The 27,785-nt window shown below is 42.9% G+C and overlaps 1 protein-coding gene across 1 annotated transcript; it reads right to left on the bottom strand.

Annotated features, from left to right (window-relative positions):
* Positions 1 to 1,186: 1,186 nt before the first annotated feature.
* On the bottom strand, positions 1,187 to 6,181 carry LOC132379754 (interferon-induced protein with tetratricopeptide repeats 5-like). The gene is made up of 2 exons (XM_059948038.1): positions 6,043 to 6,181; positions 1,187 to 3,517 (listed from the first exon to the last, which is right to left on the bottom strand). The coding sequence occupies exons 1-2, from the start codon at positions 6,048 to 6,050 to the stop codon at positions 2,065 to 2,067; spliced, it is 1,461 nt and encodes a 486-aa protein (XP_059804021.1). The 5' UTR covers positions 6,051 to 6,181; the 3' UTR covers positions 1,187 to 2,064.
* Positions 6,182 to 27,785: the final 21,604 nt, after the last annotated feature.

Below are 27,785 nucleotides of genomic sequence, written 5' to 3'. Positions count from 1 at the left end.
TAATTTACAATATCCATGTGAATTCATTTATGCTTGTTGGCGACTCGGGAATATCGATAATTTGACATGTTTTACATGTGGATGCTTTAGATTTTCACAAGTAAAGGTCTCGACGCTGGATATCGTGGCTTGCAAAGCTCACCTCAATATTAAGCAAATGCTTTGAGAGACTGGTCAAAGACTACATCTGCAGCATACTCCCACCCAAACTGGACCCTTAAAGTTCGCCTATTGACACAACTGATCAATGCATAGCCACAGCTCTACACACAAGGTCTGTTCTGCCATTGGAATCTCTGCCAATGATTACAGACTGATAGTGTTGGTGAGACTTTGTCTGAAGTATTGTTTTGGTCTCCAGACCAAAGACTGGATGCACTTGCAATAATGCAGGGGTTCCTAACCTTTTTTGTGTCATGGAGTCCTGCCAGTAAGCAAGGGGTCTGTGGACCGCAGATTGGGAGCCCCTGCCATAAAGGGAGTGAAACAAGCATTAACTAAGTTCACCCCAGAGATTGCATCGTCCAGCACTCATAAGAACGAGAAGGGATCACATGGAAACTTAGTAAACTGCAGTGATAAATTTGTTGTTGAGTCTGTAGGAGGTGCAATAGGAAAACACAAATGCAATCTGCACTACCAGAGAAGAGGGGGTAAAAGCTGTATGGTGGTAATATCAGATGCAAGTTTGAATAGCTTGATCTATAATATCTAACTTTCCTCCTGACTCTTGAAGGTTGTAATGTGGCCATCGAGATGGTGAGGTGTTGTTCCTCAAGCTTATATTGAACTTTGCTAGAACAGTGAACAGGTTAGAGTGGGATGAAGTATTCAAGTGGTCGGCAACAACAAGTGCAAGACTGAATGAGCTGAACTGAGTGAGGTGCACTGCAAGACGGGCATCACATCTGGAAAAGATTTCTTAATGAGGGAAGACCACATCAGGAACAATCAGCTCTGCTAACTGAATTGGAATTGTTAACTTTATTATTGGCATTAAAGGCTGGAGTGAAAATTCCTTAAATGTTCCTTGAACTGATACTGTTCGCCATAGTGTGCAGCAAGAAAATCACTCACACTTCACTACTGGTGTGCAGAGTTAAATCATAACACTTTATGGGTTACTTTAATACACGGTTTCTGATATTGCAGCATACTTAACAATATTGAAAGACATATACATTAATAGCAATAAGCTTTTTAATTAAAATTTAATTTAAAAACTACAAACATTGTAAATCAGAATCCTTAACTAAAAATTCTGAAAAAATGTACAGCAGGTCAGGCGGCATCTCTTTCTTCAATCTGAAAAATAATCTGTTTTCTCTTCCATGGATACTTAACGATCTGCTAAAAGTTACCAGAAATTTCTGCGTTTATAGCATAATATTTTAATATTTTTAACATCTTGAGTCAACTTTAGTGCTTTTTCACCGTAAATTGCATAAAGATTTAACTCATTGATGCGGCAAGTAATCCAACACTGTTCATAGACTCTACTACAAGTTTCAAAGATTTCATCTGGAATATTTTGACAAGCAAATTAAAATTGCTTAGAATAGAATTATTAAAAGCAAATAGTGTAAGAGAGTATGAAAAGTTTATTGTAATCGATCTCAACTGTAAACTGGAATATAGAACATGCTGCATAACTGGGTCATAATTGGTTATGGCTTATTTGGGAAAAACGAAGTACAGTATTCTCCTTTGTTATCGGGGTATTTTATAAATCATTTCATTTTCTTTCAGACCAAGCTTTATTAACATAGAAACTGAATGAGATGGCACTTCTTATTTGGTGCCGTCACGCAAAAATCAGTTTTACCCAGAATTTGCTGGGCTAGCAATCAACTCCAGCAGAAACTGGACCCATTCAGTAATAACCAGGGAAATTAAAGCGATTTACATGCTAGTGTTACTGATATAGCCAGAACATCAGATGCATCTGAAATAATCTCACTACAATTCAGGTGGAAATTGGAGAATAGAAGGGAGAAACAAATGCATTGAGGAGAGACCTTTCAACGATCACAGTGCCCCTGGATCCAGTTGGATATCTAGAGACTATGTAGAAAGACATAATTCACTAAGAGCTGTGAGATGTTCTTCAGTGCCGGGATCAAATTCTAAGGCCATTTCAAAGCATTTAATAGCCTCAGCCTTCTCCCCAGCCAGCTGGTGCACTAATCCAAGAACACCAAAGGCTTTGCTGTTTCTTGGATTTCTCTTAATTTGGCTTCTTAAAATCTTTCTCAAGTTACTGTCACAGAACTTCCAATTTTTACTTCCAGGATGGATTTTAAGTCCGTCCAGTAAATAGGTGATGGCGTTTGATTCAGATCTTTTGTGGTACAGTTCAAATAATCCAACTTGTAAAACTAGTGCTTGCTTATTATCTGGAGCAAGATCCTTCAAGCTCAGCAGACTGTTGTAGATCTCCTCTGCTCGGTCTAGTTCTCCATTTTCTAAGCAGATTCCTGCAAAATCCAGTTTTGCAAAAATAAATGATGATTTCAGTTGAAATGCCTTTTCTAAATGATATTTGCACATCCTGATCAACTCAGCTTTCTGTTGAAATACAGCTCTGCCAGGATAGTTGTAGTCTGCTTTCTTTTTCAGAGTGAACAGTTTTCCTCTGTAACACATACCAACTTGGTGGTGTAAGAAGGCAGAGCATGGAGTAAGCTCTAAAGCTCTCTTCAACAGGCCTATTGCGATATCGAAAGCTCGTGCTATTCTATAAAATTTTGCTGTATAGCGAAGCACATATGGCAAATCTGGGGACTTCCTCAATGCTTCTTCAACTAATTCATTTGCTTTCTCTGCTTCATTGAACTCTTGCAGTTTTAGGGCCAACATAACCATGGCCACCGTGTCATCTGGGTCAAGCTCCAGCACCCGTTGCAGATACTTCACACATTGATTCTGCTCCTGATTCTCTGAAACACCTGAAATTGTTTCCAGACGATAAACAGCAGTCACAAAGCCCATATTCCACTCCACATTATTGGAATCCTCCTCCAAAGCCTTCTCAAAACATTCCTTTGCCTCCTCATAGTAAACAATATTACCAAAAGTTAACAGTGACCATCCCTTCTCCCCGTACACCTGGGGTATCATTGCTGTATAGTGAGGGCCGTCACTGAGCGGTTTACAGATCATCTCCAGCTTGTCGAGGTAGGATTGGGCCTCAGTCAGTTGTCCCATGTGGTAATGCACCCAGGCAAAGTTTCCATAGGTGATGATGCTTCTTCTTTCAAATTCATCTTCGTGGTTCTCTCTCCAAATCTTTTCAGCTTCCTTTAAATTTTGAATTGCTTCTTCATAGTCACCTTGCTGACAGTTCACAAAAGCAAGATGGTTGTAGGATGAGGCTTGATATTTTACATCAAGTTTTATAGAATCTTGTAATCTAAGCTTCAAATCTCTGAAGTCAATGTTGTCCTTCTGTGGAACCCATGTGAAGTGACACTGAAGCTGGCAGAGTTTCTCAAACAGGGATTCCTTCAGAGTGTTGCTATATGAAAGCACAAAGTAATTGAAAATTATTGATGTGAAATCAATTCTCCATCCTAACTGCTATATACTTAGTTTGACAAAATTAGCAAATTCTGAGTTCCTGAGCTGGGGCATAGTCAGAGACCGATGTGTGCAGAACAGTTCAATCTCTACCTGGTCAGACCAGATTCTACCAGATGCTGATTAGGCCAGTGGAAATCCTCTGGCTTCTGGAAATACCAACCAATAAGCCAAGACAGCCAGATAAAAATAATTGTTATGTTCAGATGATGTTGAAGGAATGTGTTTTAAATCATGCAATAGAGCAGAATATATTTACATTCTAATTTGGGCCAGTCCAGCAGATTATTAACTCAGTAGCTGGGAAAATGAAAGTAAAGAGCATCTTTGTGACACCATCTCAGTCATTTGTCTCTCTATCTGAGTACATGGCTGGTAAATTTCAGAAGCAATTGGTAGCAAGGCTGATCAGCCAATGTCTCCAACAGATGAAACCCATCATCAGACAAAAACGCCAATAGTGAAACTGTGACCAAAAGTCTCAAGGAAGAGCCTAAAGCTACTGCTGATGCTATGAAAATATGATCAGTATGCAGTTTAAATGAAGAAGACAACATCCATCATCTGGGACACGCCATGGTCTCAACTACCATCAGACAGAAGGTACAGAAGTCTGGAATCCTGCACCATCATGTTCAAGAACAGCTACTTCCCTTCAACCATTCAGTTCTTGAATCAATCAACATAACTTTCATCACTCTTGTTTAACAACACTGAGTGCTTAGTTTGTTTTTGTTCTTCTTGTGAGAATTGTAATTTAGATTTATGTTTCTCGTGTGAATGCTTCTTATATGATGCTATGTGTTTGTTTGTCATGCTGCAAGTAACTTTTTCATTTCAGCTGAGCATATACACTCAGTGGCAACTTTATTCGATACCTCCTGTACATAATAAATGGCTACTGAGTGTATGTTTGAGGTCCTCTGCCTCTGTTGTCAAAGCACTTCAAGTTTTGAGATGTTATGCATTCAGAGATGATCTTCTGCACACTATTCTTGTTACATGTAATGGTCATTTTCCTGTCAGTTTGAACACCTATTGCCTTTCTCCTCAGCAGACCTCTCTCAATAACATGGTGCTTTCACCCACAGAACCTCTGCTCATTCTATGTTTCTCATTGCTTGCACCATTGTCTGTAAACACTGGAGACTGTTTTACTTGCAAATCCCAGGAGATGAGCAGTTTCTGGGAATCATAAACCATTCCATCTGGCACCAACAATCATTGCACAGTCAAAGTCACTTAGATCATATCCCTTCCCCATTCTGAAGTTTGATCTGAACAATACCTAAAACTTTTGACCATTTCTGCAAACTTTTATGCATTGAGGTGCTGCCACATTATAAACTGATTGGTGGCCAGGGTTGTGAAAGAATATTAGTTTGGGAAATGATAATTGGTCAGTCCATGGACAAGAAGGGATACTGGGCAATCGATTGGAGGAGGGATAGGATGAAGACTATGAGGTCCTTTTAGGGCTGCACACAACAGATGGATCATGTTACTGGCAGATCAGTAGTTGGTGGTCAAAAACTGAGGTCAGGAGATTGCTGGGCAAAACTCTGATTGTGAAGTTTCCCCTCTCCCCTCGATGCAATTCTGTTAACTGACATTGTCCTTGAATGGATGAACGCTAAAATTAAGATTATGACCTATTGCAATGTCCTTCCCTTGTCAAACTCATCAAATTATTTAGCCTGCTAAACGGTATGGTCTTTCTAAATGTCCTTCGGTCAAGCAAATATCAGTCCAGCTGCAAAACCTGACAGCCTATTTTAATGCTGCCAATCCCGTATACTATAGGATGTGTCACTGTGCCTACTGGCACACATCATTACTGAGATATGGCGATCAAAACTAACCCCAAAGATAATTTAACCAAAGCTCCAGTTTAGATCTCCAGCTCTTCTTCTAATTAAAGACTCACTTACCCCCATTAACTTCGATTTTCATTCACTGGGTTTAATAATTTCCTTCTGTTTCACTGCTCCTCTACAATTCCAAACTTGTCCACATTTCCCTATCCTGAACTCCAGATTCTGCAGTTGCTTCACCTGCATTAACCATCATTGATACTTTGTAGTTCTTAATCCCTATCTGCTCTGCTCACTGCATCACTTAGTGACATCTATAAACTTCAATATATAGTGTACTATTACTGAATGCTCTTGCTGATGAAAAGTCATTTCCCCAATACAGATTCCTTGAAATGGAGAACATGTTTACTTATTCACTCTCCTCATGAATTCTGTCCATTTCAGGGACTGGACTACAAACCTTGCCTCAAATCATCATTTCCTGGGAAGAAAAAAATAAGTACTCATGAACATGAGTACTCTCATGTTCTTCACCTCCCCCACTAACTCCCAGTAGTCCGAGTTCCCAGGATCAAGTAAAGTGCTGACACTAATGGCATTTTCTGAGACTTCTAATAACATCGTGGTAAGGGAAGGGTTTACTCACCTCATCATGCAGATTGGGATTGCAGATACACTTCAGACGAGTTGAAAAGCTATGTGGCTGTTCAATTTGTGGGTTTCTGGTAACTTTTATAATCTGGGGGCTGGTCCCAGTTGTGTGACGGGGGCTGGTCCGAGTTTATGATTTATTGACTGTGGAAAGGAAAGTGAAACTGGAAACTGAAACTGGCAAATCTGCTCCTTCATTGAGAATTGAATTGGTCACAATAATCTACTATCTTTAAAGCAGGAAATCTTAACACCAACATCACCCAGATTAAACCCTTTACATGCTAATCCTGACAACTAGTTAGACTTTTCAATAATATTCCAACAATCTTTGATGGTTTACAGGAATTATTTAATATCTCCCCCAAGCAATCCAGAAGAGTTCAGACTTTAACCCACTGTTATCCATCATTGCTCTCACTCTGTAACGATCTCCTCCCTATGTTATAGCTTTCATTAGTTCTGCTCAGTGGGGATGTGACTTATAGACATCATGGGCATTGAGGTAGCAGGCAGGTGACACAGGGAGTCTGCTGAAGAACATGTGGAGATTCAGGAACAGAGAGCCTCCGACACTGAGCTCACCTCTGAAATCAGAATGGAATCTTTCCCATGAGACATCTGTGAAATCAGGACTGGGCTGACTGAGGAGAAAGGAATGAATGAATGAGGAAAAGGAGGTTGTGAAACGTCTGTGATGGAGTTTTGCTGCAGGAAGAGAGGAGAATGAGGTGTAAGGGAAATTAATGGGGAATCAGAAAGAAAGAATGGAAACTGCAGGGGAAATTCTGGATTCCAATGGGCCTGTGAACTATGACCTGATTCCCAGTGGAAGAGAGAGCCCAGGGAGTGAATATGATGAGTGATGGATCTAGTATTTCTGAGAGAGCTGGGAACAACAACCAATAAACTGTTGAATGATACCGTGGGACAAAACTTGTGCGCCAACATTGTGCTGCACTTCTTAACTTTCAGATATCGTAAAAGAAGTAGCTGAAGGAAATCCCCAATTTAGTTAAAGAATTGCAGCATTGGGAAATCCTGTGGAAAAAGCTATATTTTATTTTTTAATGTATGGAATCATGTTGAAAGAGGCCTATATCTTACATTAGACATATTCCCATGCCACTTAATTGGATGTGATTTGATCATTTCATAAGATGGGGACTGCGAGTCTGCAAGGTGGCCAGAAAAGCTCACTTGAGACTTCAGAGGATTAGTTTCCTCAGGGCTTTTCTCACATATTATCGGCCATGTTTTTAACTCACAGATTTGCCAGTGAAGCTTTCCACTACCCACTCAGGCACAGCAGCAACTTCCCAGAGAGTGGAAACTTGGATAATGGCCTTTCCAAGGCAGTTATTAAAGATTTTAGACCATAAAACTATAAGACATAGGAGTAGAATTAAACCATTTGGCCCATGGAATCTGGTCCAGCATTCAATCATGGCTGACATTTATTTCCCCTCCTCAGCCCCACCCCCCAGCCTTCTCCTCAAAACCTTTGATGTCGTGTCCATTGAACAAGCTCCACTTTAAATACACCCAACAACCTGGCCCCCACAGCTGCCTGTGGCAATAAATTCCACAATTTCACCACCTTCTGGCTGAAGAAATGTCTCTGCATATCTGTTTTAAATGGACGTCCCTCTATCCTGAGGCTGTGCCTTCTTATTCTAAACATCGCCTCCCCCCCCCCATGGGGAAAATCCTTCCCACATCTACTCTGTCTAAGTCTTTCAACATTTGGATGGTTTCAATGAGATCTGCCCTCATCCTTCTCAATTCCAGCAAGTACAGACAGAGAACCATCAAACATTCCTCATATGATAACCCTTTCTTTCCTGAAATCATCCTCGAGGACCTCCTCTGATCGCTCTCCAATGCCAACACATCTTTTCTTAGATGAGGAGCACTGAATTGCTCACAATACTCAAGGTGAGGCCTGAGCAGTGCCTTATAAAGCCTCAGCATCACTTCCCTGCTCTTGTATTCTAGACCTCTGGAAATGAATGTTAACATTGCATTTGCCTTAGTCACCACCAACTCTATCTACAAGTTAACCTTTAAGGTGTTCTGCACAAAGACTCACAAGTCCCCTTGCATCTCAGATTTTTGGATATTCTCCCCATTACAAAAATAGTCTGCAGATTTGCTTCTTCTTCCAAAGTGCATTTTCCAGCATTGTATTCCAACAGCCACTTTTTGCTCACTCTCCTAATCTGTCTAAATCCTTCTGGAGCCTACCTGGTTCCTCAAAACTACCTGCTCATCCACCAATCTTTGTATCATTTGTAAATTTGGCAACAAAGCCAGCTATTCCCAGATCTAAATCATTAATAAATAGCATATAAAGAAGCAGTCCCAACGCAGACCCCTGCAGAAGAACTAGTCACTGGCAGCCAACCAGACAAGGATCCTTTTATACCCACTCACTGTCTCCTACCAATCAGCCAATGCTCTAACCATGCCAGTAACTTCCCTGTAATACCATGAGCTCTTAACTCGGTAAGCAGCCTCATGCCTGGCACCTTGTCAAAGGCCTTCTGAAAATCCAAATAAACAACATCCACTGCATCCCCTTTATCTATCCAACTTGTAATCACCTCAAGGAACTCCAACAGGTTTATTGAGAAGAAAGAAGAGGGGGAGGGGAAGGACCGGACACCAAGCAAGTGAGGCTACCTTGCAAGGTCTTCCCGATGACCACAGTGCTCAGCTGTGAGGAGCTCAATGAACTGAATCTTTCGATGGATTCAGTTGTTTGCCAGTCTCTATTTGCGTCTGTGGTGAGACCAAGACAGGGAACTGCTGATGTTCACTGCTAGAAGTAAAGTTTCTGGTGGGACACGTGCAGTGCTGGAAAACAATAAAGTGCAAGGATGTAAGACTGTGAGATCAAGAGTCCATATTATCACACTAGGAAACCATTTAATCATCTTATAGCTGTACAGTCTCGTTGTGGTTAGGAAAAAGCTTCTCCTACAGGTGACACACACAAAATGCTGGTAGAACTCAGAAGGCCAGGCAGCATCTATAGGAAGAAGTAAAGTCGACATTTCGGGCCGAGACCCTACCTCAGGACTAAGGGTCTCGGCCTGAAATGTCGACTGTACTTCTTCCTATAGATGCTGCCTGGCCTGCTGCATTCCACCAGCATTTAGTGTGTGTTGCTTGAATTTCCAGCATCTGTGGATTTCCTCGTGCTTGCGTCTGCTACAGGTGACCTGGTTTCAATTCCTGCCACTGTCTGTAAGAAGTTGGTACAGTCTCCCTAAGACCATATGGGTTTTCTCCGGGTTCTCCAGTTTCCTCCCACTGTCCAAGGTTGTACCAGTTAGTAGGTTCATCGCTCATTGTAAAATGTTCCCATGAGTGGGTTCAGGTTAAATTATGGGATTGTTTGCTGGGTGGCATGGCTCGCAAGCCCTGAATTGCTTACTGCATGCTGTATCTCAATAACTAAACCTTAGAACTTCTCCTTGAGCCTGGTAGCACATGTTTTGTGCTTTTGCATCTTCTGCCCAAAAGGTGGGGGGGGGGAAGAAAAAATGTCTGCGGTGCATGTGGGGTCTTTGATTATGCTAATCTCTTTACTGAGAAGTGTTGACTGAGTCACTGGATAGAAGGCTGGATTTCAGTCAGGTGCTGAGCTATGTCTACAATTCTCAAAAGTAGAGTCACTGGTGAGATTTCTTTGGCACTGCGTCTCTTTATTGGACCAGGACGAACCATTGGTGATGTTCACTACTAGGAATTTGAAGTCTCAACTCTCTCGACCTCAGTATCAATGATATAGACAGGAGGATGTGAACTGCCAACCATCCTGAAGTCAATAACCAGATCTTTTATGTTTTTGACATTGAATGAAAGTTTGTTATCATGACTAATGTAATTATTGCTATTTGAGATACAACACACTCTGGTGATATCATCTACAAACTTCTGGGACTACGATTGAATGCAACCTGGGTGTTTGGAAGGTGAAACCGAAACTGTTGTGAAAGTGCTAGATTTATAGAAAGCTGACTGTTTATGCAGTGGTTCAGGCTGCTGACATAATAAACTGAATAGATTGAATGTTTACTATTGGTGTTTTGGGGAAATTTGAAAAAAAAACATGCAGAACTGATTTCCATCAGCAAGGATGAAACATCCATTTGTTGATTACTAAAGAGGCAAAGCATAACATCAAATGAAAAAGGAATCATGGGAAATTATGGTAACTATGGGAATTACGTCAAACAAAAATAGCCTATGAGACCAAATACAACAGTGGCAAAACAGAAACCAAGATCACCAGGGTTTGGAAAATGAAAAAAAAAACTTAAAATATCATCAAAATCAACATAGACTGTTTTTAGGAATTATCTTAACATACAAGAGGTTGGTGGGTGAATTGCCAAACATTTAAAAACAGAGACTGCGAATTTTAAGTGAATCTGAAAAACATACACCAGAGGAGAAGACAGGGTCAACATCAAAGCAAAAGCATACACAAAAATATACAACATACGCAAAGAAAAACATTATGTATTGGAAGCAATGGAACAAGGAATAAGTCTTGGGAGGGAAGAGTGGGTTTGGTGAAGGAAGTCAGGCAAGGAGGTTGGGGGCGGGGTTGGGAAGGAATATTAAGTTGGGAAATGATATGTGGGTCAGTCCATGGACAGGAAGGGATACTGGGCAATTGATTGGAGGAGGGATTGGATGAGGACTAAGAGGATTTTCTCCATTTAGGGGGTGCACACAACAGATGGATCATGTTACTGGCAGATCAGAAGTTGGTGGAGAGAAATTGAGGTCATGAGATTGCCGGGCAAGACTCTAATTGTGAAGTTTCCCCACACCCTCAATGCAATTCTGTTGGCTGACATCGTCCTTGATTGGTTGAGACATAAATTTAAGATTGTGGCCTGTTGTTCTACATTTCCCATGTTATTTAGCATCTTAAACTTGGGAATGTCTTTCCAAATGTCCTGCATTCAAGCAAATATCAGTCTGGTTGCATAATGAGGCACCAGAATTTAATGCTGACAATCCGCAGTCAAAAGTATCCTTGTCCATGCCCTCTGGCACAGATCATTACTGAGGTTGCTGATCAGGTACTGTAGCCAAGGATGTACAAAGCTCCAGTATTGATTCCAGCTCTCGTTACAATTAAAGACTCACTTCCTGGCATTCACTTTGATTATCGGTCACCAGCTTTACTGATTTCCTTCTGTTTCACTGCTCCTCTACACAATTCCGAACTTGTCCACATTTCCCCACCCTGAACTCCAGATTCTGCAGTTCTCTCACCTGCATTAACTATCATGATACTTTATAGATTTTAATCCCTATCTGCTCTGCTCACTGCATCACTTAGTGACATCTATAAACTTCAATATATAGTGCACTATTACTGAATGCTCTTGCTGATGAAAATCCTTCCCCCAATACAGATTCCTTGAAACCAATGGAGATGGGGTCCAGAGTTGACCGCCCTGTGAACTATGCTGCTAACGAGAGAGAGAGATGAAGAGGGGGGATGCATCCTGTTGCAGATGGGAGAGAGAGAGAGTCAAGGATTAAATGGATGATTTAGTGTGATGGCTTCTTCGCTAATTGTTGACTTAACGCCAAGGACATTTGGCCTGTTTGTGTGGATCCCTGCTGACACAGCAGTGATGCCAGGTGCCTGCTGAAACAGGAGGGAGTGGCCAGTTTGATGGACATGGACATGATCAGTTAATGGATGGCTGATACCCCGTCAGGGCAGTTAAAGACGGGTCTGCTGAGACACCGGCAGACACACACGAGATACTGTGAGAGTGTTGTGCACCCACAGGAAGGTGGGGGCTTGGAGGACTGAATCGGGAGATCGGTCACAAAGCTCACAGTGTGATGGCAGGACCGGTGGGGGGCGTGTGTGTGTGTCCACTCATGCCAGATGGGCCGAGTCCACCATGGAAGAACGGTCTAGCCGAGAACAGAGGGGTCATATCCGAATGACCACATCAGTACAACGGAACAAGAAGACCATGGAAGGTTTGCCTGTTGCAGCTGCTCACCCTCGCTCTCTCTCTCTCACCTCTCTCTCTCCCCCTCTCTCTCTCTCTCACCTCTCTCTCTCTCTCTCTCTCTCTCTCCCTCTCTCTCCCTCTCTCTCTCTCTCTCCCCCTCTCTCTCTCTCCCCCTCTCTCTCTCTCTCCCTCTCTCTCCCCCCTCTCTCTCTCCCCTCTCTCTCTCTCCCCTCTCTCTCCCCCCCTCTCTCTCTCTCTCTCTCTCTCTCTCCCTCTCTCTCCCTCTCTCTCTCTCTCTCCCCCTCTCTCTCTCTCCCCCTCTCTCTCTCTCTCCCTCTCTTCCCCCTCTCTCTCTCTCCCCCTCTCTCTCTCTCTCCCTCTCTCTCTCCCCCCCTCTCTCTCTCCCCCTCTCTCTCTCTCCCCTCTCTCTCTCCCCCCCTCTCTCTCTCTCTCCCTCTCTCTCTCTCCATCTCTCTCTCCCTCTCTCTCTCTCTCCCCTCTCTCTCCCCCCTCTCTCTCTCTCTCTCTCCCCTCTCTATCTCCCCCCCTCTCTCTCTCTCCCCTCTCTCTCTCTCCCCTCTCTCTCTACAATGTCACAACAGCAACTACTTTGACCTAAGCTAAACTGAACTGACCTGAACTGTTATAATTTCCTAAGACTATACATTTACTCACAGACTTCGGAAGAGCTTGATGTTTGATGCCTTTTACCACACTTCTGTATATATATACATTTTATTTTGTACTGTATTACTTAGTCTTGCTAATAAACTTTATTAGTTACTGGTAATTACAGACTCCAATGTGTATTCCATCTCTGCTGGTTTGTTAACCCAGTAACGGGGAATGTAACAAATTGGGGCCTTGTCTCAGGAATTGATTACCAAATTGGGGGGGCGGTGAGTTGATTGGTGTACATTCCCTTATCTGCTTTGGTTGTGTAGGAAACAAAGAGGCGGGACAGCAAAAATGGAGTTTGAGGTTAATAAGTTTGTGGCGGATCCAACCCCTAAGGGACTGGAAGGGGCTAAAAGGGATGTACTGCTGGGAATTGCTCAGAATTTAAAGATTAAGGTGACCACTTGCATGAGGAAGACTCAGGTACAGTTGTTAATAGCACATCATTACGTAGCCGAGGGGAAATTCGAGGAGGAGGCATTGGAGTTGTTTGTTGAGGGTGAAACACTTTCTGAGGCTGAGGTTCGGCTTCAGGCAGATATAATGAAGTACGAACATGAGTTCCGAATAAAACAGTTGGAAATAGGAAGACGGAGGGAAGAAGCAGAGAGACAGAAAGAGGAAAAGGAAAGAGAGTGGGAGGAAAGGAAAAGGGAGCATGAGCTCCAAATAAGGAAGCTGGAGGCAGAGAAGGAAAGAGAAAAAAGGCAGTTTGAGCTAGAAAAGATAAGAATATTGCAGCTGGGAGCTCCAGTGTTTGACATTGATGATGTATATAGCTTGAAAGAGTTAGCTGTAATTGATGAATTTAAGAAGTGTGTTCCCGATGATGAAAAGGACGCCGCTACCTTGAGGGAGTCTGCTGGGTTAGCAGACGAGGTTGTTTTAACCCGCAAGGTTGAGTTTACTTCGGATAGGAGTTTCCCAGAGAGTAACTGGGAGGATCAGGGGAACATGAATTTTGAAATTGGGACTGGTATTGAAAGCCTAGAAGAGGCAGATGTCCCATTTGCCTGTGTTCAGGTTGTTGAGGTACCTGTGAATGCACAGGGTACTGAACCTTGTGGTGAAACTCAGTTAAGGTCTGAGGGTGTCCTGATTTGGTTAAAAAGGAATGCAATCCTTTTGGGTCAGGTGGACTTGGTTCTGTGAGTAAGGGGTTAACTCTGGCACCAGTGGAAAGTGAGGATTCTCAGTCACTTGTGTTAGACGGTGTTCTAAAGGTTAGTGATGAGATGAAAGCTGGCGAAGTGAATTTAATGGACAATAGATGTGAGAAAGGAGCTGAATCTGGATTTTTAAATGAAGAACTGGAGAAGCTTGGACTGGTTTCACGACCTTTGACCCTGCTTGCAGAACAATGGTCTGTTGAAGAATGTGTCAGCTTGTTAAACTCTGTTTTAGAAGTTGAAAGTAAACCACTCCAAGGTCGGAGAACTGTTGTTCAAGATGACAATGTAGAGAAAGAGGATTGTTTTGGTTTTGAGGAGCCCACATGTCGGGGTTACTATGGGGACGAATTGAAGTAAAGGTCGGAGAAGCGGAATTGATGGATTGTTTGGGAACTTTCAGAATGTAAATATGGTCTTTCTAAGCTTAATGATAGTGCTAAGTTTGGTAAACTTTAAACTGGCACCTATCCAGGGTGAAATTAAGTCAGCGGAACAGCTAACGAGCAAGCTTGCGGCTGGCAACCCACACACAGATACTGGCGCAGTTAACAGAGACAGGAGTTTAATTTATGAAGTTTGTCAGAGACTTTTCTACCTTTCATGTTACAGCAGGATTTGGAGTGTAAGGAGGAGAAGAAGGGCTTGTCTTTGTCAAAGGATGAATTTACCAGCGGAGCAAAGTAGAGAAGCTGAAATTACTGCGTTAAAGGAGATAGCTCTCACAAAAGAGGAGGTCTGGAGAGGGTCAGCAGGATATTACCTGAAAAATGAGATATTGATGAGGAGGAGGAGACCACCTACTGAGGTTGCAGATGAGGTTGGTCCTGAAAGTTTACAGGGCTGAAATTTTAAACATGGCTTATAATATGTCCTTAGGTGGATACTTTGAAGTGGAAAAGACAGTAAATGGAAGTGAGAAGGAATTCTACTGGCCTAATTAAAGAAGGATGTTGTGAACTTGCGCAGGACTTGTCATACCTGTCAGGGTGCAGGAAAACCTAATCAGTTGATCCTAGCAGTAACATTTAGGCCGATACCTGTTCTTGGTGAACCATCTTCCAGGGTCATACTGGATTGTGTGGGCCCATTGCCAAAGACTGCAGCTGGCTACGAGTATCTGTTAACCATCATGTGTGCTGTGTCTAGGTTCCATGGAATGGTGCCCCTCTGGAACATTAAAGCCAAGACAGACCGTGATAAAAGCACTTATAAAATTTTCTACACTGGTAGATCTACCTAAAGGAATCCAATCTGTCCAGGGTAGTAACTTTACATCGAGAACATTCCAGGGGATAGTTAAAGAGTTGAGAGCTAAGCATATTGTATCACCTTTGACCTTGCTGAGAGAGCAATGGTCAGTCCACAATCAAAATGTGATTAAGGGTTATTATGATTCCTACCCTGCACCAGTGAGTATTGTTATGGACAACGGAGGAGATTGTCATGTCTAGTACTGGAGTACCCATTCATTTTACTGAACACCCTGTAGTTTTCACAAGACTCAGAAAGTCTGATGTTTTGGAAAAAGTTGATGGAAAAATTCAACATTTGCAGTCAAAGCAGCAAAAACAACTGAAGAGCTTAAATGACAAGTATAAAGGTTTATTCCCTGATATTCTAAGACTGTGCACGCGTGCAATGCATGATATCATCGTAAATTCAGGCCAGGCTATTCGAGGAAAGCAAGCTGGTAGAAAAACTGTTTAAGTGGCTGCCTGAGGACAATCTCACAGTGAACCTCACCAAAAGTGAGTTCAGCCACGTTACGGTCACATGTCTGGGGTATGTGGTAGGTCTGGGGCATCTGGCTCTGGTACAAGCTATTTCTGAAGTTCCCGTCCTGACTGATAAGAGGGTTCTGAGAAGGTTTCTGGAATGGTGGGGGCACTATCAGAAGTTTTGTAAGAAACTTTGCAGATATACCTTCCCTCTTACTAAGCTCTTGCAAAAGAGTAAGGAATTTGTGTGGAGTGACACTTGTCAACAAGCCTTCGAGAGTCTGAAAACTATACTGTGTCACCACCTTGTGTTAAAAGTACCTGACTTTTCAAAACCCTTCTCCCTAGCAACAGATGCTAGTGACCAGGCTGCAGGGGCAGTCCTACTGCAGAAAGCTGAGGACGAAATTGAACATCCAGTGGCTTATTTCTCTAGGAAGTTAAATTATTCAGAAAATTATTCCACTGTAGAAAAAAGAATTACTATCACTATTCCTGGCATTACAGCATTTTGAGGTTTACATTTGTCCAGCACAGAAGCCATTGATAGTTTATACTGATCACAACCCATTGGTATTTATGACTAATATGAAGAATAAAAACAGACGGTTATTAAGTTGGAGTCTGTTGTTACAAAGAATCTGATATTAAAATACAACATGTAAAGGGGACTGACAATGTAATTGTTGATTGTTTATCTAGGTTTAGATTTGAAAGTATATCTGTGTTACTCTGTTAGTTATAAATACTACTGTATTATATTAGACTCTGTAAAGTGAATTACTATTGAATTTCCCCCCCCCCCGGTAAAAATTATTTTAAGGGTGGAGGTGTTATGTGTGATGAGAAAACCAGTTGGAGATGGGGTCCAGAGTTGACCACCCTGTGAACTATGCTGCTAACGAGAGAGAGAGATAATGAGGGGGGAGGCATCCTGCTGCAGATGGGAGAGAGAGAGAGAGAGAGACAAGGATTAAAAGGATGATGGCTTCTTCACTAATTGTTGACTTTAACGCAAGGACATTTGGCCTGTTTGGAGGATCCCTGCTGACACAGCAGTGATGCCAGGTGCCTGCTGCGACAGGAGGGAGTGGCCAGTTTGATGGACATGGACATGATCAGTTGATGGATGGCTGATACCCCGTCAGGGGAGTTAAAGACAGGTCTGCTGAGACACCGGCAGACACGCCACGAGATACTGTGAGAGTGTTGTGCACCCACAGGAAGGCTGGGGGCTTGGAGGACTGAATCGGAGATCGGTCACAAAGCTCACAGTGTGATGGCAGGACCGGGGGGGCGTGTGTGTGTGTCCACTCATGCCAGAGGGCCGAGTCCACCATGGAAGAACGGTCTAGCCGAGAACAGAGGGGTCATATCCGAATGACCACATCAGTACAACGGAACAAGAAGACCATGGAAGGTTTGCCTGTTGGCAGAGCTGCTCACCCTCTCTCTCTCTCTCATCACCCCTCACTCTCTCTCTCTCCCTCTCTCTCCCTCTCTCTCTCTCTCTCTCTCCTCTCCCTCTCTCTCCCTCTCTCTTTCTCTCTCTCTCTCTTCCCTCTCCTCTCTCTCTCTCTTTCTCTCTCTCTCTCCCTCTCCCTCTCTCTCTCTCTCTCCCTCTCCCTCTCTCCCTCTCCCCTCTCTCTCTCTCCCTCTCCCTCTCTCTCTCCCTCTCTCTTTCTCTCTCTCTCCCCTCTCTCTCTCTCCCCTCTCTCTCTCTCTCACCTCTCTCTCTCTCTCTCTCTCTCTCTCTCTCTCTCTCCCTCTCCCTCTCTCTTTCTCTCTCACTCTCTCCCTCTCTCTCTCTCCCTCTCTCCCCCTCTCTCTCTGCCCCTCTCTCTCTCTCTCTCTCTCTCCAACGTCACAACAGCAACTACTTCAACCTAAGCTAAACTGAACTGATCTGAACTTTCATCATTTCCTAAGACTACTCATTTATCCCTAGACTTTGGAAGAGCTTGGTTTTTGATTCCTTTTACCACACTTCTCACTTCTGTATATATATATTTGCATTTTATTTTTGTACTGTATTACTTAGTTTGCTGATAATCTTTATTAGCTACTAGTAATTTCAAACTGCAACGTGTATTCCTTTTATGCTGGTTTGTTAACCCAGTTACGGGCTACGTAACAGTGGGTTAATAGCTCATTGGAACATTTCCCATGCTTAAGCTTGGATTAAATCACGGGATGTTTTGGACGGTGTGCCTCAAAGGCTGGAAAAGCCTATTGCACGCTGCATCTCAATAAATAACTAAATAAATAAATAGAACTTCTCCTTGAGCCTGGAAGCACATGCTTTCGGATTTTTGCATCTTCTGCCCAATAGGGGGCTCTGGGTGAAGGAAAGAAAGAATGTCTGTGGTGTGTGCGGGATCTCTGATAATGTTGCCCATTTGGAAGGAGTTACCAAAACCACTGTAAAAGTGTTAGATTTATATAAAGCTGACTGTCTATGTACTGGAACAGGCTGCTGACATAATAAACTGAATGTATTTGATGTTTACTATCGGTGTTTGGTGGGAATGTGCAAAGAACATCATGCAGAACTGATTTCTATCAGCAAGGATGAAACACCCATGTGTTGACCACTAAAGAGGCAAAGCACAACGTCAAATGAAAGCGGTATTATGGGAAAAGGTCAAACAATAAATAGCCTGGGAGACCAACACAACAATGGCAAAGCAGAAGCCAAGATTATCAGGAAACGAAAAAAAAATTGCAATTCTTATCAAAATTAATAGAGACTGCTTTAGCAATTATCTAAGGGAAAGAAAGCTTGTTGGGCAAATTGTCAACCATTTGAAAACAGAGACTATGAATTTTAAGTGAATATGGAAAACATACTTACAACTGAGGAGAGGACAAGGTCAACATCAAGGCAAAAGCATACACAAAGATATACAACAGACACAATGGAAAACAGTAATTATATATAAATTATGCAACAATTATTCAAGACATCCCAAGGCAACTGCTATCAGTTTAGGAAAACTCGAGGGGACATTGGAGGAATGTGAATTCAACTTTGGATAGGATGAGTTGTGAAAATATTGCGAAAAAGGTTCTCCTTGTGAGAATTCTGTAACAAGGAAATGTGTTCTTGGAAAAGTGCGTTTTTGATTAAAATAGAGATACGGCGGAAGTTTTGGGATTTCCTTTTCCAGATTGCTCTGGAAGCTGAATTGTCAGATATATTATATTCAGTATTCAAGGCTGATATGGGCTTTGCCCCAGAATCCCAACCAGCCACAATAAGACATATGATGCTTCCTGTGATTGTGTACCTAAAGGTGTGCTCCCAGGGGCGTGTCTACGGAAAATAGCGTCTATGGCAAGCACTGAAATTGCGCCCCTGTCCAAACATCTAACAACCATCTTTTAGATAACTTTACCATAATATCAGCTCAAAAGTACAAGTCAAGCTCGTTAATCTTTTAATTAACAAATTATGGCACTACATGAAAATTATAATTGCACCTTCCTTGCTTTCACTGATGCAAATTGGTCTATGATGTGATCAAAGTCAGCGTTTTCAGTTTCTTCTCTTTCTACACTCAGCAGAGCAAGATCACAGAGTCTGCCTTGACCCATGGAGGCTCTCAAATACAAAAGTATTAGTTTTAACTTGCTGAATGATCTCTCACAGCTGGCGATGGAAACTGCGATGGTTAGCATTATCTGAATAGCAATGTGAAGATTGGGGAAGACGCTCTCATCTCCATACTGAACAATAAATTCAGGAAGCTCTTCAGGTCTTGATATTTTCAAGATGACCTGCCTTGATAGCAGCATTCTGCAATCCAAAATTTCTTCACTTAGCTGCTGTCCATCAACATCAGAGCTGTACAATTCGCTCAAACTTTCGCACTTCTTCTTTGGGTCATTACTGTCGGCACCGTAACACAGTCTCTTGACATCGAGAAGGAACCCAAACTTGGCGTCAGTGTCATGCAAATGAGTGAACCTTTCATTCATTTCTCTGTGAAGACAGTCGAGTGTTCCCTTCATGACTCTTTCCATTTCCTCCTTAGCTGTTAACCCAGCATCTCTCGAATTCTCATCAGCCATTCATTTCTTTCATCTCTGACGTCTTTCAACTTCAATATTCCATTCTTGACAGAGACCGACTCCTTCTTTGAGTGACTCACTGACCAACACTTCTCTTTCATCATAAAAATGATCTCAGAGGGCTTTCAAATCCAGGGCAGCGTCGTGGAAGTTCACGCTAGGATTCTGCAGCCTCTTTTGAGTATGGTCAGTCTGAATCAGTACTTTGTTCTAAACTCCTAGCAAAATCAGAAAACCGTAACTCAACATGTGGTTGTACAACTGTCTTGTGTCACTTCTTGTTTTGCTTTTCTCGTTTTGGTTGTCTATCATGTCCTGGAGAACTTGAAGTATCTCCTCAAGGTACTTGTTGACGGGCTTCACTGCTTCTCTCCATCGGAGACGGCGTCGTGAAAGGGTCTTGAAAACGTGCTGCCTTTATCACCAACCCCTTCAAGTTCAGCAAGGAGTTGCTGTTGCAGAAGCACAGTCGGAAATTGGCTTGTTCGGAGGAAGACATAGTCCAACATCTGAAGAAGGTATACAGTGATTCTGAAAGAGAGCAGGAGTTGGGAGAGTGCAACATCGTGATAGACCCCCCAAACCGGATGTGCAGTTCAACATGTCAGAGCCGCAGCTAAAGGAAGTCAGAGAGATCATCCACAAAGCAAGGGCAACCTCGGCTCCAGAACCACGCAGCACCTCATACAAAGTGTACAAGAACTGCCCCAAGCTCCTGTTGCGTCTGTGGAAGATTCTGCGAATCTTCTGGAGAAGGGGGAAGATCCCAGATCAGTTGAGAGTGGCTGAAGGGGTATGGATCCTGAAGGAGGAAAATGCCACCCAAATAGACCAATTCTGTATCATCTCCCTGCTGTGTGTTGAGGAAAGGAAACTGTCTAAGTATGCAGGACTGGTCAGCAACTGCCAGCAGACTGGATGGAGAGTGAGGGGTCTCCCAGTGGAAGTTGGTTGGAGGGAATTCGCAGCCCATTCCTTAGCCAGAGCCTTCAGCAATTTGAGTATCAAGGGAGAGAGGAAGAGGAGAGCCATCCGCAGTACCACCGATGCAGCAGAGAGGGCCTCAAGTTGGCTGTAGCTCAAGAGAGGGGAGCCATGGAGTCATGTGTCGCTAGCCATCTGGACACAAGCTGGGGTCTGATCTGCCCCGGCTGGGTCACCTGGAGGAGGGTGTATGATGTTGAAAGACTCGAAACACCCGATGATTCCAGGAACATCACTGATGATGTGTCCAGAGGCATCAGTAGATGTATACACATAACTGTGTCCTGCTTGGCTGCATGTACACCCACCAAGTTGAGTGAGAGATCCACGACTGTGCTGAAACACACAGCTCGAACCATATCATCAAGTTCGCTGATGACATGACCGTGGTGGGTCTCATCAGCAAGAACGACAAGTCAGCTTACAGTGAGGAGGTGCAGCGGCTAACGGACTGATGCAGAGCCAACAACCTGTCTCTGAATGTGAACAAAACAAAAGAAATAGTTGTTGACTTCAGGAGAGCATGGAGTGACCACTCCCTGCTGAACATCGATGGCTCCTTGGTAGAGATCATTAACAGCACCAAATTTCTTGGTGTTCACCTGGTGGAGAATCTTACCTGGTCCCCGAACACCAGCTCCTTAGCAAAGAAAGCCCAGCAGCATCTCTACTTTCTGTGAAGGCTGAGGGAAGTCCATCCTCCACCCCCCCATTCTCATCACATTCTACAGGGGTTGTATTGAGAGCATCCTGAGCAACTGCGTCACTGCCTGGTTCAGAAATTGCACCATCTCGGATCACAAGACACTGCAGCAGATAGTAAAGTCAGCTGAGAAGATCATTGGGGTCTCTCTTCCCACCATTACAGACATTTACACTACACGCTGCATCCGCAAAGCAAACAGCATTATGAAGGACACCATGCACCTCTCATATATTCTCTTCTCCCTCCTGACGTCTGGGAAAAGGCACCGAAGCATCTTGGCTCTCACAACCAGACTATGTAACAGTTTCTTCCCCCAAGGTATCAGACCCCTCAATACCCAGCACCTGGCCTGACAACTTGCCCTATTGTACTGTTTATTATTTATTGTAATGCCTGCACTGCTTTGTGCACTTTATGCATTCCTGGGTAGGTCCGTAGTCTAGTGTAGTTGTTGTGCATTCTTTTTCTCTGTGTTGTTTTTTTCACATAGTTCAGCCTAGTTTTTATAATGTGTAATGTAACACCACTGCCTTTCTGAGACACCACTCCATGAAGATGTCCTGGGTATTTTGTAGGCTAGTACCCAAGTTGGAGCTGACTAAATTTCCCATGCCAGACAGTGATGCAGAATGCTTCCCACGGCACATCTATAGAAGCTTTTCAGTGTATTTGTTAACATATCAAATTGCTTCAAACTCCTAATGAAGTATAGCCACGAACTTGCCTTTTTTATAACTGCATTGATATGTTGGGAAAAGCTTAGATTCTCAGAGACTTTCACACCCAGGAACATGAGACTGCTCACTCTCTCCACTTCCGATCCCTCTATGTGTTCTATGTGATTGATATGAGTTCCTTCATCTTACCCTTCTGGAAGTCCACAATCAGCTCTTTCATCTTACTGATGTTGAGTGCCATGTTGTTGCTGTGACACCATTCCACGAGCTGACATGTCTTGCTCCAGTCAGCCCTCTCGTCACCATCTATGATTCTACCAACAATAATTGTATCATCAGCAAATTTATAGATGGTATTTGAGCTATGCCTAGCCACACACTCATGTGTATATAGAGAGCAGAGCAGTGGGCTAAGCACACACCCCGAGGTGTGCCAGTGTTGACTGTCAACAAAGCGGAGAAGTTATCACCAATCTCCACAGACTGTGGTCTTCCAGTTATGAATACAGGGAACCAATTGCAGAGGGAGGTACAGAGGCTCAGGATCTGAAACTTCTCAATCAGGACTGTGGCAATGATGGTATTAAATGCTGAGCTATAGTTGATGAACAGCATCCTGACATAGATGTTTGTATAGTCCAGGTGGTCTAAAGCCATATGAAGAGCCATTGAGATTGCATCTGCTGATGAGCTATTGTGGCGACAGGCAAATTGCATTGGGTCCTGATTCTTGCTGAGGTCGGAGTTCAGTCTAGTCATAACCAACCTCTCAAAGACTCGAGAATCAGAAACAAACGTTCCCCCATCAATGTAGGAGAGAGAGAAGGGGAAGAGAGAGAGAGAGAGTGCGCAATTCAACCAAGTACAGGGGCCCCGACAGCTAATCCGCTGTTTGGACATTCCGTTTTCTCCCACAGCACTTCAGTCAGTAACACTGGCATAGAATCAGCATGTTTCCAGGCCTGCAAATCCTCGATACCCCAAAGGCGTGTTCGTCTTCTAGCATTGGGATATCGAAAAATGGCCAAAAAGAACCAAAGTTTGAGTGTAGAGTGGTTCAGACACATTCACCATGAAAAGGAAAAAGAAAGATATGAAAAAGGCAGAAATTTTCCTTTTTCCACAGATGAGCTCAAAGAAATCGCTGTCGGGCACCATTGTCGGGCCCACATACTCCCTTCAGAATAATTAGGATTGTTACATACTCAATCAAAGAATGAACAAAGAAAGGCAAAGGAGAATCTAGTTGCAGATTTCTCATATTTGGACTAAAGATAACCAAAAGTTCCACTAATACTAATTAACCTATAAAATAGCCAAATTCAAGTAGAATGACAATTTCTACTAGACATTTCTGGAAAAATCCCTGCTATAATTGAGTGAAAATTCATTCAATAATTACATGCATCGTTCTAAAATTACAGACTATCATAGGAAAGATAAACTGCAAGAAATATAACAATTTTACATTCCAATCCAACACTACTCACACAGAAGAGCATAAAGAAAGCATTCTTCATTTTTCAATCTTTTTGTTGATTTTCAAATAAAGAATATACAAATCAGAGGCGGAGTTTAGCAAACAGACAATATAAAAGACATATAAACAGCAATAATAAAAACAGGAAGTATATAATGTCAAAATCAAATAGGTAAAATATTACACTGTTATATATGCAATGGTTATAAAAAACTACAACTCATAGCAATCATAAAAAAAGATTGGAAATTTTATTTGATAAAGGAAAAAAACCCACTTACTAAACTGAAACAAAAAAAAAAGAGAAAGAAAAAAGAAAGAAAAAGAAAGATTGGGCAGTCCAATTGAGGATAAAAAAAAATTAAAGAGAGAAAAAAAACATCCTTCCAGTCATCTCCGAACCCTTATGGATAAGGATTTTCCCCAAAGAGAACAAAGAAAAATAAATAAATAAATAAATTGATTAAATTATATGGAAATATTGAATAAAGGGTCGCCAGACTTGTTCAAAATTAAAGGATGCATCAAATGCCCTATTTGTGACAGATGTAATGCAGAAGTGGCTACTCTAACTCATATGTTTTGGTCATGTGTAAGTTTAAACAGTTTTTGGAGGGATGTGTTTGGAATATTATCTAAAATCATAGATGTGGATGTGCAACCTAATCCACTTACAGCAATTTTTGGGATTATTCCAGAGGAAGCAAGCAAAGTGTCTCCTTCTGCTCAACATGTGATAGCTTTTTCAACTTTACTGGCTAGGAGAGCTATTTTGCTACACTGGAAAGAATCTAACCCACCTACTGCTTTTTATTGGCTCTCCTCCATCATGTCATGTCTAAGCTTGGAGAAAATTAGAAAGTATTCTTATTCAATTGAGGAGGTTAGCACCTTCTTCCTGTCTGCAGGGTCAGTGCTTTGTTCAGGGTGTCCTGGGAGACCTCCAGCCTCCCTGAAGGCCACATCTGCACCAGGTGCACCGAGATGCAGCTCCTCGGAGACCGTGTTAGGGATCTGGAGCTGCAGCTTGATGACCTACTGCTTATCAGGGAAAGTGAAGAGGTGACAGACAGGAGCTACAGGGAGGTAGTCATCCCTAAGCTACAGGGGTCAGAAAACTGGGTGACTGTCAGGAGAGAGAAGGGAAATGCCCAGATAGTGGAGAGAACCCCCCCCCCCCCCAGCAACAAGTATATCGTTTTGGATGCTGCTGAGGAGGATGACCTGACAGGGGATGGCCACGATGACCAGGTCTCTGGCACTGAGCCTGGCGCTGTTGTGCAAGAGGGAAGGAGGGAGAAGAGGAATGCAGTAGTCTAGTGGATTCTGTAGTCAAGGGAGCAGTCAGGAGATTCTGTGAGCCTGATAGAGATACCCACATGGTGTGTTGCCTCCCAGGTGCCAGGGTACGGGATGTCTTGGATCAGAATCAGAATATTCTGAAGGGAGAGGGCAAGCAGCCAGTTGTCTTGGTACTGGTTGGTACCAATGACATAGATAGGAAAAGGGAGGAGGTCCTGTAGAGAGATTTCTGGGAGTTTGGAAGGAAGCTGTGAAGCAGGACCTCCAGGGTAGCAATCTCAGGATTGCTACCTGTGCCACATGCTAGCGAGGGCAAGAATAGTAAGATCAGGCAGATGAATGCATGGCTGAGAGACTGGTGCAGGGGGCAGGGTTTCAGATTCTTGGATCATTGGGATCTCTTCTGGGGGAAGTATGACCTGTTCAAAAAGGACGCGTTACACCTGAACCCGATGGGGACCAATATCCTGGCGGGAAGGTTTAATAGAGCTGTTAGGGAGGGTTTAAACTTATTTGGCTGGGGGATGGGAACTGGAATGATAGAATGGAGGAGAGGGAAAACAAAAATAGATCTAAGGTAGTGAGCAGTAAGGATGTCAGGAAAGACAGGCAGGTGATGGGACAAATTTGCAGCCATTGGGATGAGTTGCAGTCCAATCAATGCAAAAAGTACCAAATACTGGACTTAAGGTGTTTTTCTTAAATGCACGCAACATAAGGAATAAAGTGGATGATCTTGTCGTACAGTTACAGATTGGCAGGTATGATATTGTGGCCATCACTGAGACGTGGCTAAAGGATGCATGTCTCTGGGAGCTGAACATCCAAAGATACACAATGTATCAGAAGCATAGGCGGGTAGGTAAAGGGGGTGGCATGGCTTTAATGGTAAGAAGTGATATTAAATAATTAGAAAGAGTTGACATAGGATCGGAAGGTACAGAATCTTTATGGGTTGAGCTAAGAAATCGCAGGGGTAAAAGGACCCTGATAGCAGTTATCTACAGGCCTCCAAATAGCTGTGGTGATGTGGACTATAAATTACAATGTAGAACAGGAAATAGAAAAGGCTTAGCAGAAGGGCAGTGTTATGATAATTGTGGGGGATTTTAACATGCGAGTGGATTGGGAAAATCAGGCCGATACTGGATCTCAAGAGACAGAATTTGTAGAATGTCTACGAGATGGCTTTTTAGAACAGCTTGTTGTTGAGCCCACTAGGGGATCGGCTGTACTGGATTGGGTATTGTGTAATGAACCAGAGGTGATTAGAGAAATGAAGGTGAAGGAACCCTTAGGAGGCAGTGATTGTAACATGATTGAGTTCATTGTGAAATCTGAGAAAGAGAAGCCAAAATCTGATGTATCAGTATTTCAGTGGAGTAAAGGAAATTACAGTGGCATGAGAGAGGAACTGGCCAAGGTTGACTGGAAAGGGACACTAGCAGGAAGGACAGCTGAGCAGCAGTGGCTGGAGTTTATGCGAGAAGTGAAGAAGGTACAAGACAGATTTATTCCAAAGAAGAAGAAATTTTTGAATGGAGAAAGGATGCAACCGTGGCTGACAAGAGAAGTCAAAGCCGAAGTAAAAGCCAAGCAGAGGGCATACAAGGAAGAAAAAATTAGTGGGATGACAGAAGATTGGGAAGTTTTTAAAAGCTTACAAAAGGAAACTAAGAAGGTCATTAAGAGGGAAAAGATGAACTATGAAAGGAAGCTAGCAAATAATATCAAAGGGGATACTAAAAGCAATTTCAAGTATATAAAGAGTAAAAGACAGGTGAGAGTAGATATAGGACCGATAGAAAATGATGCTGGAGAAATTGTAATGGGAGATAAGGAGATGGTGGAGGAACTGAATGAGTATTTTGCGTCAGTCTTCACTGAGGAAAACATCAGCAATACACCAGGCACTCAAGGGTGTCAGGGAAGAGAAATATGCGCAGTCACAATTATGACAGAGAAAGTACTCAGGAAGCTGAATAGTCTAAGGGTAGATAAATCTCCTGGACCAGATGGAATGCACCCTTGTGTTCTGAAGGAAGTAGCTGTGGAGATTGTGGAGGCATTAGCAATGATATTTCAAAAGTCAATAGATTTTGGCCTGGTTCTGGAGGACTGCAAGATTGCAAATGTCACTCCACTATTTAAGAAGGGGGTAAGGAAGCAAAAAGGAAATTATAGACCTGTTAGCTTGACATCGGTGGTTGGGAAGTTGTTGGAGTCGATTGTCAAGGATGAGGTTATGGAGTACCTGGAGGCACATGACAAGATAGGCAGATCTTAGCATTGTTTCCTTAAAGGAAAATCCTGCCTGACAAACCTAGTGCAATTTTTTGAGGAAATTACAAGTAGGCTAGACAAGGGAGATGCAATGGACGTTGTGTATTTGGATTTTCAAAAGGCCTTTGACAAGGTGCCACACATGAGGCTGCTAAACAAGATAAGAGCCCATGGAATTACGGGAAAGTTACATACGTGGATAGAGCGTTGGCTGATTGGTAGGAAACCGAGAGTGGGAATAAAGGGATCCCATTCTGGTTGTCTGCCGGTTACCAGTGGTTTTCCACAAGGGTCCATGTTGGGGCCGCTTCTTTTTATGTTGTATATCAATGATTTGGGTTATGGAATAGATGGCTTTGTGGTTAAGTTTGCTGATGATACAAAGATCGGTGTGGGGGCCAGTAGTGCTGAGGAAACAGAGAGTCTGCAGAGAGACTTAGATAGATTGGAGGATTGGGCAAAGAGGTGGCAAATGAATTACAATGTCAGAAAGTATATGGTCATGCACTTTGGTAGAAGAAATAAATGGACAGACTATTACTTAAATGGAGAGAGAATTCAAAGTTCTGAGATGCAATGGGACTTGGGAGTCCTCATGCAGGATACCCTTAAGGTTAACCTCCAGGTTGAGTCGGTGGTGAAGAAGGCAAATGCAATGT

The sequence above is a fragment of the Hypanus sabinus genome, chromosome 22 (genome assembly GCF_030144855.1).
Source record: "Hypanus sabinus isolate sHypSab1 chromosome 22, sHypSab1.hap1, whole genome shotgun sequence".
Classification (NCBI taxonomy): domain Eukaryota; kingdom Metazoa; phylum Chordata; class Chondrichthyes; order Myliobatiformes; family Dasyatidae; genus Hypanus; species Hypanus sabinus.
This window is presented reverse-complemented; position numbering and strand designations above follow the sequence as displayed.